The sequence below is a fragment of the Aphis gossypii genome, chromosome X, assembly GCF_020184175.1.
Source record: "Aphis gossypii isolate Hap1 chromosome X, ASM2018417v2, whole genome shotgun sequence".
Taxonomy (NCBI): domain Eukaryota; kingdom Metazoa; phylum Arthropoda; class Insecta; order Hemiptera; family Aphididae; genus Aphis; species Aphis gossypii.
The window spans coordinates 34,534,674-34,551,315 of record NC_065533.1 but is presented as its reverse complement, the minus strand read 5'-3'; the positions used below and the strand labels follow the sequence as shown (position 1 = coordinate 34,551,315).

At 26.9% G+C, this 16,642-nt stretch overlaps 1 protein-coding gene across 5 annotated transcripts; it reads left to right on the top strand.

Annotated features, from left to right (window-relative positions):
* The first annotated feature begins 6,945 nt into the window (after positions 1-6,945).
* LOC114126535 (uncharacterized) lies at positions 6,946-15,282 on the top strand. Of its 5 annotated transcripts, none has more exons than XM_027990510.2 (7): positions 6,967-7,356; positions 8,347-8,477; positions 11,296-11,433; positions 11,507-12,336; positions 12,834-13,025; positions 13,193-13,323; positions 15,050-15,279. In XM_027990510.2, the coding sequence occupies exons 3-7, from the start codon at positions 11,340-11,342 to the stop codon at positions 15,135-15,137; spliced, it is 1,335 nt and encodes a 444-aa protein (XP_027846311.2). In that variant the 5' UTR covers positions 6,967-7,356; positions 8,347-8,477; positions 11,296-11,339; the 3' UTR covers positions 15,138-15,279. The 5 variants fall into 5 exon arrangements, with proteins under 5 accessions (XP_050063404.1, XP_027846311.2, XP_050063401.1 ...); XM_050207445.1 differs by lacking the exon at positions 6,967-7,356 and adding an exon at positions 7,650-7,800; XM_050207447.1 differs by lacking the exon at positions 8,347-8,477 and having other exon boundaries at positions 6,946-7,356; positions 12,834-12,855; positions 13,212-13,323; positions 15,050-15,282.
* The last annotated feature ends 1,360 nt before the right edge of the window (positions 15,283-16,642 follow it).

Genomic DNA, 16,642 nt, shown 5'->3' with positions numbered 1-16,642 from the left:
TTCTATTATTTTAATTGAATTTTGATATGCAACTGTAAATACTTGTTTACTTTTTACAACACGAAAGATATTTGTCTTAAAACATACCTACTTATTGCATGTTTTTTCTAAATCTATACAATTAACATATATATATATAATGTTAGTTATTTTGTAGTTACTCATTAATTAAATGTATACTTATATATTGTATATTATTTTATAAGCTATGTGCGTTATAAGTGTTAAATAATTTAAATCCATTTTAGAATAGGTATTATAGTTTTTAAAATAACAATAAAGCTGTAAAAAAATTTATTAAATGTCATTTTCCATGTATTTTATTGTATTCCAAAATTATTAGTTTACACTATACAATAAATGTCCATAATATCTTTAAATAATTTAGCACGTTCAAGATAATTAAATATACTTTAAAATGGTTTACAATATTCCCGTCAACTAGGTATGTGAAAAATCTTAGTAAAAATAGTATTTCGAAATCTGGCTCACCTTAACCTAACTATGAAAATAAATTCTTATCAAATAAAACAAAAAAGTTTTATAACCAAGTTGTTTTATGAAAAACAAACATCATTTTACAGATATTTTAATTAATCAGTATAGTTTGGAGTTGCTAACTTTTATCTGAGCATATAAAACTATACAACTATATAACTTAGTCCATACAAAAATAAATAAATATATCCTGTCCTTTGATTTTTGAAGAGTGTGCAATCAATACGATTTTACACAATTGATTTGAAAAATTAAGTTCCATGTAATGGTGGACCAAGTAAAAATATGAAACTAAATTATAAATATTCCTATTAAAACTGCTTTCAGGCACTTTAACTTTTGGAGAAACATTAATTGTAATAAATTTATTGATATATCTTGATTCTTGATTAAATTTTAGTTCTTATAAAAAAATTAGTTTTTAATTTGAACCAAAATTAGATTAATCAAATATTTACTACATATAATACAAGCATAGTATAGACTACAAAAAGGAACAATGAAAAGACAATTAACTAAATCACCATAAAATATGACAACAATTAGAGCATTGAATTATAAGAGAAAGCAAATACAAACAGTTAAACAGAAAAAAACAAAATGAATTATTATTTAATATAAAAATGAAAATTAATGATTTAAATAATTCTTCAATAAATGTTATTTATAAATTTATAATAATAGTAAAATATCAGATATACAAAAATCTTTAATATAAGAATATATTGCAAGCAAGATTATTATACTATATTTATTTAATATATTAATAATGCTTATATTACGCTTAATGTTTTCTTTATAATTAAAATTGTTCAATAAAATGTATATTATGATTTATGAGTATATAAAATTATAAATTTAGGTTACTCAAAATCCAGAAGATACCCTAAACACAGGATGCTACTATGTCACTACTACAAATCCGGGCTCTAATTATAATTATATGGGTTTTATGTTCCAATCATTAAAATAAAATAATTCACAACTTATAGCAGTTTTTGCTTCTCGCTCTCTGGTAAAAGGTAAATTTAAAGGTTTTAATAATTAAAATGTAATTAAAATTAAACTGGCTTACTTTAGGAACTGTAATAGCTTATCTTATTCTAACAGCTATACTACTATTAGAAAATAATGAAGTACTTATACATGGTATTATTAGTGAAGGGGCAACAACTTATCGAAAAATGTGGGGAGAATTTGGTATAAGCGGTAAAATAGACTTTATAAAAAATAACTTACAACAATCTAAGAAAATTTGGATATTTGCAGATACAGTGCATTTATTTAAAAACATTAGAAATTGTCTGTATAATAAAAAACACTTAAGTATAATAATGAAAGAGTATAATTTGTATTTATATAAATCAATTTATCATTATTGTTATTTATTAAGCCCAGTATTTCTAAAATATGTCCTAAAATATCAAAAAAATATTTAGATTAAACAGGTTTAACAAAATTAAAGATTAAATTAATAATTTAAGTATGCATACTACATATTTAATAAACAATACAAACATATGTATTAACTTTAAACAATAATATAAATAGGTTTTCAGTAATTCTATGGCAGATTGATTAATTATTAAATTAAAGGAATGCCACAAATAAAATCGTTGAAATTTAGTAAGTGTACTAAAGATTGGACATGTTTTTTTAAATAATGTATTTGATGCACTAAATCGAAAATGTTGTGCTGAAGGTTTAAAGATAAGTAAAAACAATTTTGAGGTACCTATACAGATATTTTACAATTTTTTGTTTCTATTCTTAACTAAACCTAAATGTAAATATTTATTTCAACTACCCATTGAATATCAGAATTTATTTTGAAAATATGTGGCTACAGTTTTGTTTTAACAGCTAAAATAAATCAAAATCTTTTAGAAGTTAATCAAATTGAACTTTTTATTGCATTGATAAATGCATGAACATATTATTTCTTCAATAATAAATATAGAACTAATTTAATAGGTACTTGGTTTTTACTTTTACAGACATTTTTTGGAACCATTTATCAAGCAAATGACATTCAGATCATTGGTTCAAGGATTATCTTACTACACCACTATCATCCTACCTACAACTTCTTAGTAGTCAAACGGCCCAACTTGGGACAGTTTCGAAATTCTATTGTAAATAACTTTAAGATTAATTGATCTAGAGGTATTTTTAATCTAATATTTTTTTTTAGTAAAGGTTTGATTTATTAATTTCTGTTGCATTTGAATCATGCAAATTATTCCTTTTATGTTTTTTTTTTAATTGTTCTGCTTGCCTAATGTTATACCGAATATTGACAACATGGGGCATTCATGTTTTTCTTATAAAAAACCTATATTATAATATACCTAAACCAACTTGGAGCACTATTTTAAATTTTTAAAAAATACTATAAAATTTTCTAAATTTAACAAATATATTTTATACCTGGTTAATGTATATTAATATATAAAAAAAATTAAAACATTCTTGTTTACTAATTGAATAACTAAAAAGTCTTATAATTTGTAAGTAACATTAAAAAATAAAATTCTTGTTAGATATTAAATAAGAGGTTGGTAACTTTTTTGTTTACCAATTAAAAAAATATTAAAATATGTAAATACCACTAAAAAAATAAAAAAAATATGGGTTCAATGTGGATGTGGCCCAAGTTGGACTAAATAAGTTAAACGTAATTAACAGAAATCTATATAGGATTATAATTATTTATTACCTGTATAAATTAGTACATTCAACACACATACGAACATATTTTTTATTATCAATTTTTATGTAAAACGTTTCATTCAATGAGTATCAGTGTAAGTTTTTGAACCTTTTCAAAACGATAGATATGGAACATAAAATGAATTATCGTAATAAAAATTAATACTTTCTTTTAAAACTTGATGCTGCGACAGTAACAAACTGATTTTAAATATTTCTAAGATAACAACAGAATTCTTGTATCTCATTAATTAATTGATGAGAGGCCGTTATGACTTATGAAGGTAAAACTAAAAGATAATAGTTTTGCCCCAAGTTGGCCCGTTTGACAGTAGTATAGCAGTATCGCATGTTATAAATTTATTATGTATTAAAACCATCAAAAACAGGAAATTGTCTCAGAAATGAAATGAATACTCCTTGTATTCTGTCATTTTGTATTGCTCCGAATTCCGATATATAGTTCTGAAAATTTAATACAAAGAAATATTAAAATTTATAAACTTAAGAACCAACATGAACTTAAATATGATCAATGGTAGTGTGAAGACATTTTACCTGATTATGATTACAGCAAGCTAGATATATTGAATGCTATTATTTATTATGTTAGAGGATACTTTTTAAGGAAATTTATAGGTCCAAAATCATCTATGTACAAGAAATTCTGAATGTGTAGAAACTCCTTGATAAACAATAACAAATTTATATCAAGTCCCAAAGCGGCATTAAATTTAAAATCTAAGGACAAATTAATACATCCAAACATTCAAATGGTAATAATATTTTCATTGTGTTTAAATGTCCGAAAAAATGTTTTTAGCAAATGCAAATTCTGGTGGTGTTTGAAAAAACAGTTGATTTATTTTTCTTAATAGGTACAAAATAAAATTTCCCTGTGATTGCGTGCATTGGACCTTGTAAAGACTATAATAAGTTATAACATATTATATTTACGAGTAAATGCAAATGCAGCAATATACAAAAATAATTTCAATTTCAAACTACAAAACATAAAGCAATTTAAAAAAAAATCCAATCTAACCAAAACATATTTGAAATTTAAAAATTTCTTAAAGTTATACATATATATTATATGTATATTGTTAAGAATAATAAGTTCTCAAATATTTAATACTATTATAGTAAGTTATACTAATAAATAATAATCTATATAGGTATACAAAAATCAAATACCACCACTCACTGATCACCGTATGTATGTATCTCAAAAACTACATACCGTACGTACTTGAAATTTGGAATATTGGTTCCTCTAATACTTTAATCGTGCAATAAGAAAAGATTTTTAAAAAACGTGTGGAATAAAAGTAGATTAATTAACATTTAATAGGTAATAATTATTCACCGCCAATACCTACGTATTGTGCAGCACGGCAGTCCGCGGGTTTCCAACTACCTGCAACCTATCTTTTTTGTCCGTCGTGTAGATTATTGAGTTTATTGAATAAAATAATCTCACGGCTTGTACCAAATTGGTTCCCGAGCCCCAATGTCCCAATCCCACATGCTGAATTAGTTCCTGTTTGAAAAGGGTATTTTATTAAGGTAAGTGTCCGTATTACAATCGTTAAACTAAGGTTAAAACCACCGAATTCGGCTGGTAAAATCAGTAGGTTAAGCGTAACCAAGGTTTAAACTTTAAACTATGATTGTAAAACGGGCCCTAAGCCGAATTGGTTTCCGTGTAATTACGCACATTTTTTTTCTCGATCTTATAGGCCTAGGATTATCAACTTTAAAGTAGGCTTGGTTAAAAATAAAAAACTTAATTCCCTTTTCAGTTTTCATTACATGTAAACACCATAATAACAAACAATTAAAATTAAAAAATATAAATTAAAATACGATCGATGTATATGCGAAAACAAATTTATATAGGTAGGTATCTACGTGTATAAATAACGCTGTGTTAGGTACTCAGTATTCAAAAGTTCGAGACAGTACTGTACAGTACTGTATGTCTGTAACAGTGCTCACTAACATTACTGTCATACGACTCATACGTACATATGATATATATATTATACCTATACGATATATCCATACGGCGATATAAGTACATAATATATCTTAATCGTGTACTTAATCGATCGTTGTATCAGCGATAGTTTGCTAATCCTCCAACAAGCTATAACTAATTAGTAATTACTACCTTAGACTCTATGGCATAGAGTGTAAATAGGTACATTTATGTATATATTTCATACTATCTAGCTTATATTTTGTACCGATTATTAAAAATTAACCTAACCTGAACACAAACGGGAACCAATTCGGCGATCAACTCAATAAAATACCTTTTTCAAACGGCAAACAATTCGATCAAACGAGAACCAATTCGGCTACTCTCAATCTCACGCATCGAACGTAAACCAATAATATTATTATATTAAAAAAAAAACACACACACACGAGAGGGTATAAATCTAGTTTAGCGGCCACGCGAATTTTTCGATTTTTTTTGCCGAAACCCTAGTAAATCAACGTTTTAAAAACGATGGTGCAAAAAAAAATTGGCGGAAATCAATAGTTTTTGAGTTATACCATTTTGAAATTTGAGTTTTTCTACAATGTACTTATATGGGTAATTTTATGCAAAGTGTCGAGCTAAAATAGTGTGGCGCAGTGGTCTGCACCCAAAGTACCATTATCGTGATCTCGGGTTCGAACCCGACATTCAGAGAAAAAATTTTTGCACTTTTTTCCTCGTTTTTTCGTCGAATTAATTTTGCCCCTTTTAACCCTGCTAGGTGACTCAGTGCAACAAAATGCATTTTTTTAACCCTGTGACCTACTCGAGGTGGTGTTGCATAGCAAATCGAGGGATATTTTCGATTTGTGCGGAGCGGAGCGACGGCGCCGAGGAGCGTAGCGACGAGTGCCGAAACACGCGCAGTCAAATTTTATGCATTTTACATTTTTACATTTTTTAAAATGCATTTTAACCCAACTCCTACTTGAGGTTGTGTTGCATAGCAAGTCAAGTGATGTGTTCGTTTTTAAAAGTCTGAGTGAGCGCAGCGATTAGGTAATCCGATGTCCGTTATCGAATGTACAAAACTCAAATTTCAAAATGGTATAACTCAAAAACTATTGATTTCCGCCAATTTTTTTTTGCACCATCGTTTTTAAAACGTTGATTTACTAGGGTTTCGGCAAAAAAAATCGAAAAATTCGCGTGGCCGCTAAACTAGATTTGTTCCCACGAGAGAAGTCGCTGGGCAATTCAGCTCTAGATTTACTATAAAATTATTATTTTTATATTTATGTTTTTTTTTTTATCACGATAATATACGAGCGCAGAGAATTGTGATTTGTGATACCGGGCTCTACCGGACTCATAGCGAGTCCAGCAGATAATTTTTTAAATATTTACCAAGTTCGAAGTTGGTACATGCTACTACTGTACTATGCCTATATTATATATGATTATAATATAATATTATTATATAGGCTCTCTACTTGGTACTGTGCGATGAGAATCCTGTTATTTTTACTCGTGCCACGGTGTGACTGCCGCAGTGCCGCCCTGCCGCGTTTTGGCTCGGTGGGCTGTAAACCAAAAATGGTAATTATTAACACTGAAAAAATTTAGCGCCTGCGCAGTGCGCGCTCCAGCGGTCGCACAATACACTAACGATTTTTGCATAGTCTAAGCGCGCGCACGGCGAACGCGTCAAACCACTACGCGCGCAGGCGACATCTGCCCCGCTCGGAAGCCGTCCGTTGTGCATCTGTGACGCGCCTCGACGCGGCCAGGGACTCGGATGGGCGGCGTGCAGCTATTTTGTGCGCGCGCAACCGCTGTTATCGGATATTTTATCGTATCCGTCAAATGGCGCGATCTGCCGGTTGTGGTGCCTCTCCGACCCACCGCCGAACCCGTCGATCTAAAGTCAGAACCACAGGCGGTGCCAGACATCAGTCGTCCGTATTCCGTCAACGTCCTGATGGTCGCTCCTTGTATTGCGCCGAGTCGCCGGTCCGTCGATCAATTGGTTCAATAATTAATTAATTTGCTCGACGTTCGATGCCTCAGCTATTGTTTTAGCGTTTCATTTATCCGATTCGACTCAATATTGCGGCAACTTATCGTCAACAAAACGTGGTCTCCGCTATCAGGTACGCGAACGATACTGTAAACCGTAAGGTAGATACTAACCTGATATGTTATCATATAGTTCAATGGTACAACTATTAACTACTAGAAACTTTATTATTATTTCGTTTCCAACGATTAACAAGTTGACACACTGTCATGAGCATATTATTCATATTTCATTCTCAGCCGTTTTTCCTCCATTGTCACACAATGATACCAGTTTTTCTTCCATGTTGCTTTTTTCGATAAACTAATGATAATATATTAGTACTTTCTGATATAAAATTGATAGTAGAATTTAACTATGATAACAGTTTGTGGATTTTAAGTGAGATCCAAAATAAATATGATGCTCATGGCCCATAGTTCCGAATTCGTAGTGTTTTTTAATGAACGTCATGATAAGGGCTCACAGAAAATTCATTATAACTTAACTCATAATAAAACTGTATAAATATAGGAAGGTATTGTATGTCAAATGTTGTCTCATAAATTAAAAACAGTGTACTAATAAAGTATTGATAAATTAATAAATAATGGAAATTTAATTGATTTTAATTATTTAAATGTATGAAATGATGCCGATCATAAGTCCCAATGCTACAAGTATTTGTATATTTAGATTTTTTCAACAAATCTAGTTTTTTCAACTTGTTAACTAACTTATTAAAAGTAATAGTCTGAAAATTTACCAAGTGTATGTGGTGTTGCCGCTTGTCTTTGTCTTACTAACATATAACATCTCAAATATTACATTTTAATCAGTTATTTTCTGATATTACCTACAGTGAAATTACCAAAAAATTTTTAAAAGAGAGTCAACACATGCATTTTTTATGTTCTATTAAGTTTGATGAATTATTACAGAGGTTTTACAGATTCCGTTTTAGTTATCGTATTTAAGAATGATTATTCATTGTATAATATCATTTTATTGTCATTATTGTTATCTGAATTAGTTTATTTAGAGTCGCGTATAAGTTTATTACTAATAAGACCACTATTAATAGCTTCACTGGAAAATCTTGCTTTGCTGATCATACCACATGAGTTTCAAAGAATAATATGACTACCTAGTACAAAATTTAGTGTCAATCTGTTCATTAGTTTCCAAGTCTACAGCTCTGTATAAATTAATAAGGTAAATTAAACATGTAGAATATCATAATTAAATAATATATATTATTTTTAGTGTTTTTACTTTTTTTTTTAATTCAAATAATATTAAGTAGGTACCTAATTAAAATTTTTATTTCTTAATAGCATTGATTTTATAATATTGACCTATTTGGCTTTGTCAGCAAATTATAGCACTTACTAGTGTATGTATTGTTTTAGCTTAATATTAGTTAAACATTAAATAATACCTTAGACATCAATTGGAACAATTTTTGGTCAACCAATGAAGAACCAACTTAATACTATCTTATAATTAAAGACCGCATAATTGCATCTTTTTATGCTGTATTCTAAATCTTAGAGAAACAAGCTACAAATCCAAAAGAAATGTAGATTAATTTAAAGAAAATTTTATTTTGCAAAAATTGCACGTTTTGAGTTTTGTTTTATAAAAATGTACTAATTATTAATTTTGTACAAATATTTTTGCTCCATAATGTATATTATAACACCTATCTAATAATATAATTATACATTTATTTCGATGTAATTAATATAAAATACTATTACAGTTTTTGATCACATAACCATAATACATATACAGTACTGCAGTTAATCCACTGCAGTTGTAGTGTACTCGTGTTTTATTTAACAATTTTTCAGTTGATACTTGATATTATATACATACATACAGGTACATAATTTTACAGAAAAAAATTTTAAAATGTATATGATAATAAATTTTAATCAAATATTGTAAATCAGTTTATATTTTGTATACCTATTATTTAGTATTATTTAATTTAAATTAAATTGATTTTTTTTAATTTTATATTTTAATATAATACTAAATAGTTTATTCAAACTAATATATAATAATATTATTAAAAATAAATTGCTTAAAAATGTGATTTGAAGTACCTATAATTAAAATTTTGTTTTTGAACGTTTTTGACATTCTAACATTTTAATTGCATCTTTTTTTAAGTTTTAGTTGCACAAAAATTCTGTCTTTACTTATAATATTAAAATATCAGTGGTTGGATATTTGTTAGGTTATTTGAATTATAATTTTATAAATTTTTATATTGTTGTTTACTTTTTTTTTTTTTTGTAGATAAAATGTCTAAATTTGATAAGAATAAACTTTAAATATTAAAAAAATTTTATTCACAAATTGGTGTCAATCAGTTCTATAGTTTCCAAGTCTACAAGCTGTTCTGTACATTTACTTATATATTGATTTAGTAAATTAAATATGTAAAATATCATGAAAAATATCATGAGAAACATTTAACTTAAGGTAAAGGTTTAAATATAAAGTACCTACATTATTTTTTTAAGTGCTTTAGGACTATAATCCAAGTACAATGTTCAATGTACATATTTTATTTAATGTAACATATTATACTTGCAAGATCAAACTTTTAAATTACATTTTATCAATTTTTATGTAGGTACTAAAATATTGTATTAAAGTGAGTATTAAAGTTTAGTGTAAATTATAAAATTATGAAATTCTAAATATTATAATTCATAATATCAAAACATATATTTTTTTAAATATTAACTTTTAAAGATTTTAGGTGTTTATCATTCATACTAATTATCAATCATTTTATAATACAATAAATATGTATATGAATACAGTTATCTCTTTATTAAGAGGACATCGCACAAGCATCTGTTGTCTCCATCTTATATATGTATGATATAGTCAATTTACATTTACCAGTTTCAATGGTGTATTTTTAATTTTGATATTAAAGTGAATTGACCTATTACCAAACTTTTAGGTAAGAGAATTATCTGTGTGCTCTCGTTAGTTTTTTACAATATTTTAATTTTTAATTGAGTTTTGTATATGAAAAATATTAAATATTTGAAAAAGGTCACAATTCACATAAAAATCAAAATATCATAAAAAACCAACAAGATACCACAGATTATTTTCTTACCTAAAAGTTTGATGATAGATTAATTCACTCTAATAGCAATAGCACACTTTGTTATTATTTTTATTATGGTTTAGTTAAAATAAGTAATGTTTTTTCTATTTCTTACATAATTGTGTGTCTATAAAAAAAATTTGGCTATTCTTTAAATGCATTATTTTGTTAAAAGGACATTTTTTGGGATTTAAAAACATAGTTATGATTTTATGAATGAATGTTGTTACTTGAGTTTTTTTTTTTTTTTGATATAATTTGGTTATTTTGCAAATAATGTTTGTACTTAGGGGTAACAACTGGCCATAGTAACTACAATGTATAAATAATATGGTAAAGTCTAATATTGGTTCTTACTAATGAAATGTGCACAGTATATAGCAATAAGTGATAAAAACCAAGACATTTTAACAGTCGATTCAGTCCACTAATAATGATGAATTGATAACTAATTCTTAATTTTAATTTTTCTTATATTTTATGTAGGTACTAATGTACATCTGAAAATTTGGTAACCCAGTATATAATATAAGTATAACATATATGTGTGTTGAAAGCTAAATTTATATTCAAACACTGACATTATATTGTATACTACATATATTATATTATGCATATTTTTTAATGATTTTTAAGTACTTATAAATATATTAATATTACATTTTATTTAGCAGTACTCATATAATATATTTGGTCAAGAAGATACATAAAATCAGTTCTCATAATTTTAAAAAATTTCCCCCTGTTTTTACTTATAAAATTCATCAATTATTAAAATAATAATAATAATAATAAAGATTTGTGTTATTAGATATTATATTTGATATTCTATTTAACATTATATCTATATGTTAATTATATTAAAACATAATTTATTTAATTAATTTATAGGGACAAGTATTATACTTCAACAAGCTAATCCAAAAATAAGCATTATGTCTCTTACTCTTGCACTAAATAAATCTTCTAATCAAAAATATAATCCACAAATATTACATAAACATCGTAAAGATAAAGAAAGCATCAGAGGTAAGTAATCAGGAAATACATAATCATAAGAAATTTTTCAATTTTTTTTTTTATGTTTTTATGTGCAATATAGGTGTATTCACATGGTTAAAAATTTCAAAATATAATATACCTGCCATTGTACGTGTAACTTATGGTGAACGTTCACATTTTGTATCTGTGCGAATGGCTGAAACTAATATACTTAAAAAATATTTACCTTCTTTACATTCAGACCTTTTGGAAGTGGTATTCGTGAAATTTTACTTAATGACCTATTATGAAGCTAAATTGTTTAATGAAATTAACAGACTTCATTCCAATAATTTTTATGGGGAAAATTCATTTTCAACTTCAGATTATATTGTTCGTTTTGAAGATATGTATGAGTTTTATGAGTTCATAGAATTTTGTTATACAAAATTATTTTACCATATTATTCCTGACCTCGAAGAAAAATGTGGTTTTTTACGAATCGACTTTAAATCCGTTGTTCCATACATCATGATAGATAGTATAAAATATATTCCGCTAAACTGTTTTGATTTTATTGACAAAAACCTAACTCAACAATATGTGAAAATTAAAGATTGGAGCTTGGCCTATCTCAAGTTCTGTTGCAAAGTTCAGGGTATCACGGAAAATTTGTGTTCAAACGAATCTTGTAAAATGATTAGCATTGATGTTATCAAGAGTTATTTTTCTCCAAAATCACATTTTGAAGAATTTTGGCCAGATGATTTTAATAAAAATCAACTAATAAATAATAATATAGAAGCAAAGGAATCACGTTTCTGGATCAGAAAATCCCTTGTAATCGCAACAGTTACTGAAAATACTACTACACACAGTTCAAAAACAACAGTAATACCACATAGTATGCCAGTGATAACAAATGTCCAAGAACTGAAAAAAAAACAAATGGTATATGTTTACAAACTTATTACTTATATAATTATGCCTGGTTCTATCTATAATCGCTAAAAACCAAATGAACCATTGTTGGGTTAATGGTCTCTTGACCCACAATTAGTCAATAAATTTTTATGTATCCATTAAATTAAACAATTTTTCATAATTCTGCTTTATTGAATTATTTTTATAATTTAAGTTCAATTAAAAGTAATTTATGTTTACGCTTGTAAATCTATTATTTGATTTTGACAATTATTGTACCTAATGCATTGGAACTTTTTCCTCTTGAAATACATAATGAGTAAATATTTAATGAGCTATTATCAGTAAAATAAAAAAAACCGTAAATAATTATCTTTGTAGTTGCTTAATCAAACATCAATGTTATAATATTATTCATATAAATATGAATAATTATTTCTCAATAAATTATTGAAATTGTGCATTTTTATAATAATTTCCATGCAAATTGACATCTTCATATTTTGTGATCTTTGAATTTTTAGGAATTGTCAGAAATACAACAAGGCAGAAGCATAATAATAAATAATACAGTTAATGTTCCACAACTGCCTCCTACATCAACTCAAGCTCTTAACAACCAAGAAGAGAAGGTTTACACCCCTATTTGTGATGTGCAGTTGAAGAGAAAATCAGAACAATTGTTGCATGGCACTTCAAAAAAAAATGCATATAAGGTTAGTGTTGTTTATAATCTGTAAATCTAAATAAATGTAAATAATACTCTTTGTAGTTGCTTAATGAAACATTAAAATTATATAATATTGTTATTGAAGTTGTACATTTATATAATGTTTTTCATGTAAATTGATATCTTCAAATTTTATAAATATTGAATTTTTAGGGGTTGTCAGAAATACAAGGCAGCAACGCTATAAATAGTATAGTTAAAGTTCCACAACTACCACCACCACCATCACCACCACCAGCAATACCACTATTCCGAGTAGGCAAAGTGGAAACTCAAGATACGGAGTAAGTGTAATTGAAATAACAAAACTTGTAAATCTCCAATACCAGAAAGCAAACTTGTATCCATATTAGCTAAACAGTCAAAGTGTGATAGCACTAACAAACATTCACGGGATTCAAGATAACCAAATGGTACATGTTAGTTTGTGTATATGTATGTATATGTGTGCCTTAAATTTTCATATTTTAATTTTTTTTTTCAAATAATTTTTGTTTGTGTTCATAATAATTTAATCACATGTGCTCTAAGATCGTGTTCTCCAAACTAAAAATGCTTGCTAACAGTTTTATTGAACCAATGCTACAATGGCAATATTTGTAAATCTATTATTTGATTTTGATAATAGTTGTAAGTTATAACTAATGGCATGAATTTGTTTCTTTATAATATATTTAATGACTAGATATGTACAACCCGTTTGTTTGGAGCAAGCCATTATTTGTAAAAATAAATTAATGTGAATAATAATCTTCATTCTTCATAGTTACTTAATCTTAGATATATGATATATTATTATATTATTCAATGTTTTAAAAAAATTACTTTTAATCTTACTCATAGATTAATACTTAGCATAACCATCAATATTATATAATTTTATTGTTGATATTATTAAGCTGCCAAATCCAATAAACATATTTTGGAATGACAAAATATCAAGTTTAAAACAAGCGACTGTTTAAGTTTGTCCGTTAACTTAATTAAACCTACATAATTAAAAAATGATGTAGATATCAGTTTTTATGTTGTAGATTAATAATTTTATGAGTTATCTCTAAGGATGAGTATTTTTCAATGCTATTTATAACAAATATTCAACAATAAAAACAAATAAATGTTTATTATGTTTTAGAATATTGGTTATGAGAAAGAAAATAATATCAAAATTGTAAAATTCAGTGTCGTGCTGGATATTTTATGTTATTAAATAGTTACATTTTTTCAGATATTTCATTATTTGCATTACATTTATGAGTAGGATTACCAATCCTAAAAATTTTACAATACTGCTTAATAATATTGAACATTTTACCGAAAAAATTAAAACAAAATTGTTTAATTAAATTAGAACTATGATACAACTAACTATGTTTAATATTTATGTATGTATGTATGTGTATGTATGTAATATGTCTATATTAAATTAAATTTTTTTATTAGGCCGGAGATATTTTGAATGGTTTAGTCTCAGACCCATACAGTACATGTATATATGCATTTTCACATTTTATGTGTATTGAATTGTTAGGGTTTGACAATAATATCTAAAGGCAGTAGTTTGATGAATAATATGAGTTGTATTCTACAGCTACCAACACCACCAATATTCCAGGTTGACCTAGTTAAAACTCAAAATATAGAGTAAAAGTAATCAAAATAATCAAACTTGTAAATCTCTAATAATAGAAAAAAAAATTGTTTGTAGAGTTATAAAGTATAAATCTTTAAGCCCTAATATTGCACATATTAACAAATAAGTTGTCAAAACCAAGTAGTTGGTTCACTAACCAATAACAATGTTATGTCACACTCCCTATCAAACATGAAAATACTTAATAAACATAGCTGTAACAACAGTCAAGCCCTACAACAACAGCATCAACTAAAATAACGAATAATTACTACTTCTCAAATTTGTCAATTCCATAGGGGCCAATCTACTTATGGTCATTTAACTAACACTCAACAGTGCAATACCTTACAAAATATTAATACTCAAATTTGTAGGCACATGGAAATTGATTTGGTTGACGTAATGTCTCCAACATCCTACAACACAACAAGACAGGTTTCCGCCCTAATACTGCTATATTGAAGAAACAACGAATGAAAGAACAAATGTTTCATGGCACATCAATAAATGGAACATACAAGGTTAATATTGTTTAAAATTATAATGTTGACTGAAGAAGTAAGACCCTAATATAAAATAATATTCTTTTTCACCACATTATAAATTATTAATACTGTTATGTATGTTTTTTTTTTTCATTAATATACTTCTGTTTCAAAATAAATAGTATACATTAAATACACATAAAATTTAATAATTTAACACGTTCAAAATAAAAGTTAATTTTAAAAATGTTTACACTTCTGCCAAAACCTAACAGAAGAGATCCTTTGCTCGATACTAAGTGTCATATTACAATTGGTAATGGTAATAAATAATAAGTTAGTTATCAATTTCTTTATAAGCTTATACTACATTAATAACCTACCTACTTAGTTATTCTGATATAATGTATATTGTGAAATCTCAAAGACTCAAAGGAAGTGGACGGGGTCGCTGAACAAGACCAGAGAGTGCTAGTGTGTGGTGGTGTGTGTAGTGTATGTGTGTGTGTGTATTCTTAATTATAGTGAACAATTATAAAATAGGAAACTGTAATAAAACTGGTAACTCAATTGAAATGGCAAAAAATAGTATAATATAATAATAATAAATTACAGCTCTGTTGGCCCAACAAAATAAAATGTATCAAAAATAATAAAATAATATAATATACTAAAATATAGCCCCTTTGACTCAATAATTATACATGACACCAATAAATAATAATAAAATAATAGGTACAAAAATTAATAAATAAAAACTCACAATTTGTGGAGTGCATACTGGCCAGCTGGACCCCTAGAGCCTATATGGATAATTTATTTCACACGCACAAAACAATTTGAATAATACACGAAAATAATATGAAAGAAAACAATCTTAGGGGCAATTAGTGTCCATAAATTATAATAAAATAATATATAATTAATGTAAGAACTTGATGAGCAATGTGGCGATTCCCGCGCACACAAAATAATACAGAATAACGGCGATTAGCGCACACCATAAATGTTATACAAAAAAATAAACGTGACGATTAGTGCACGTATTAGCTGCGTTGGTCAACGCTGGAGAACGAAACGAAAACTGATATTTTAGAATGTACTAGATTAAAGGCAAATGGTGTCAAATACCAAAAGAGTTCTTTGATGTCATCACTTAAACCACCTACATAATTAGGAGTTTTACAAAAACATTCTGTAGCTATATGGTCACGTTCAGTTCGAAAAGTTATCATTGACATTTCTAACCCTATATATATAATTATCATATTAACAAATAAAAATGTTTGAGTATATAGTTAACATGCATAATTATATTGACACCTTGAAGTAATTGATCTAATCTAGAAAATTTTGTAACTACTTGAGTTATTTTTTGATTGATGTTCTCGAGTCTGTTTTTTGTTCGATTTCCTATAACAATAAAAAAGTAAACTGAAACTAAAGTACATATTACATTTTTTTATAACAAGTTTTTATAAA

What these genes read in the sequence shown, in the direction of transcription:
- LOC114126535 (XM_027990510.2), top strand. Translation starts at nt 11,340, where the DNA reads ATGTCTCTTACTCTTGCACTAAATAAATCTTCTAATCAAAAATATAAT. An exon ending in AACTGAAAAAAAAACAAATG is followed by an intron (nt 12,337 to 12,833) that starts GTATATGTTTAC and finishes TTGAATTTTTAG; the next exon opens with GAATTGTCAGAAATACAACA. An exon ending in CAAAAAAAAATGCATATAAG is followed by an intron (nt 13,026 to 13,192) that starts GTTAGTGTTGTT and finishes TTGAATTTTTAG; the next exon opens with GGGTTGTCAGAAATACAAGG.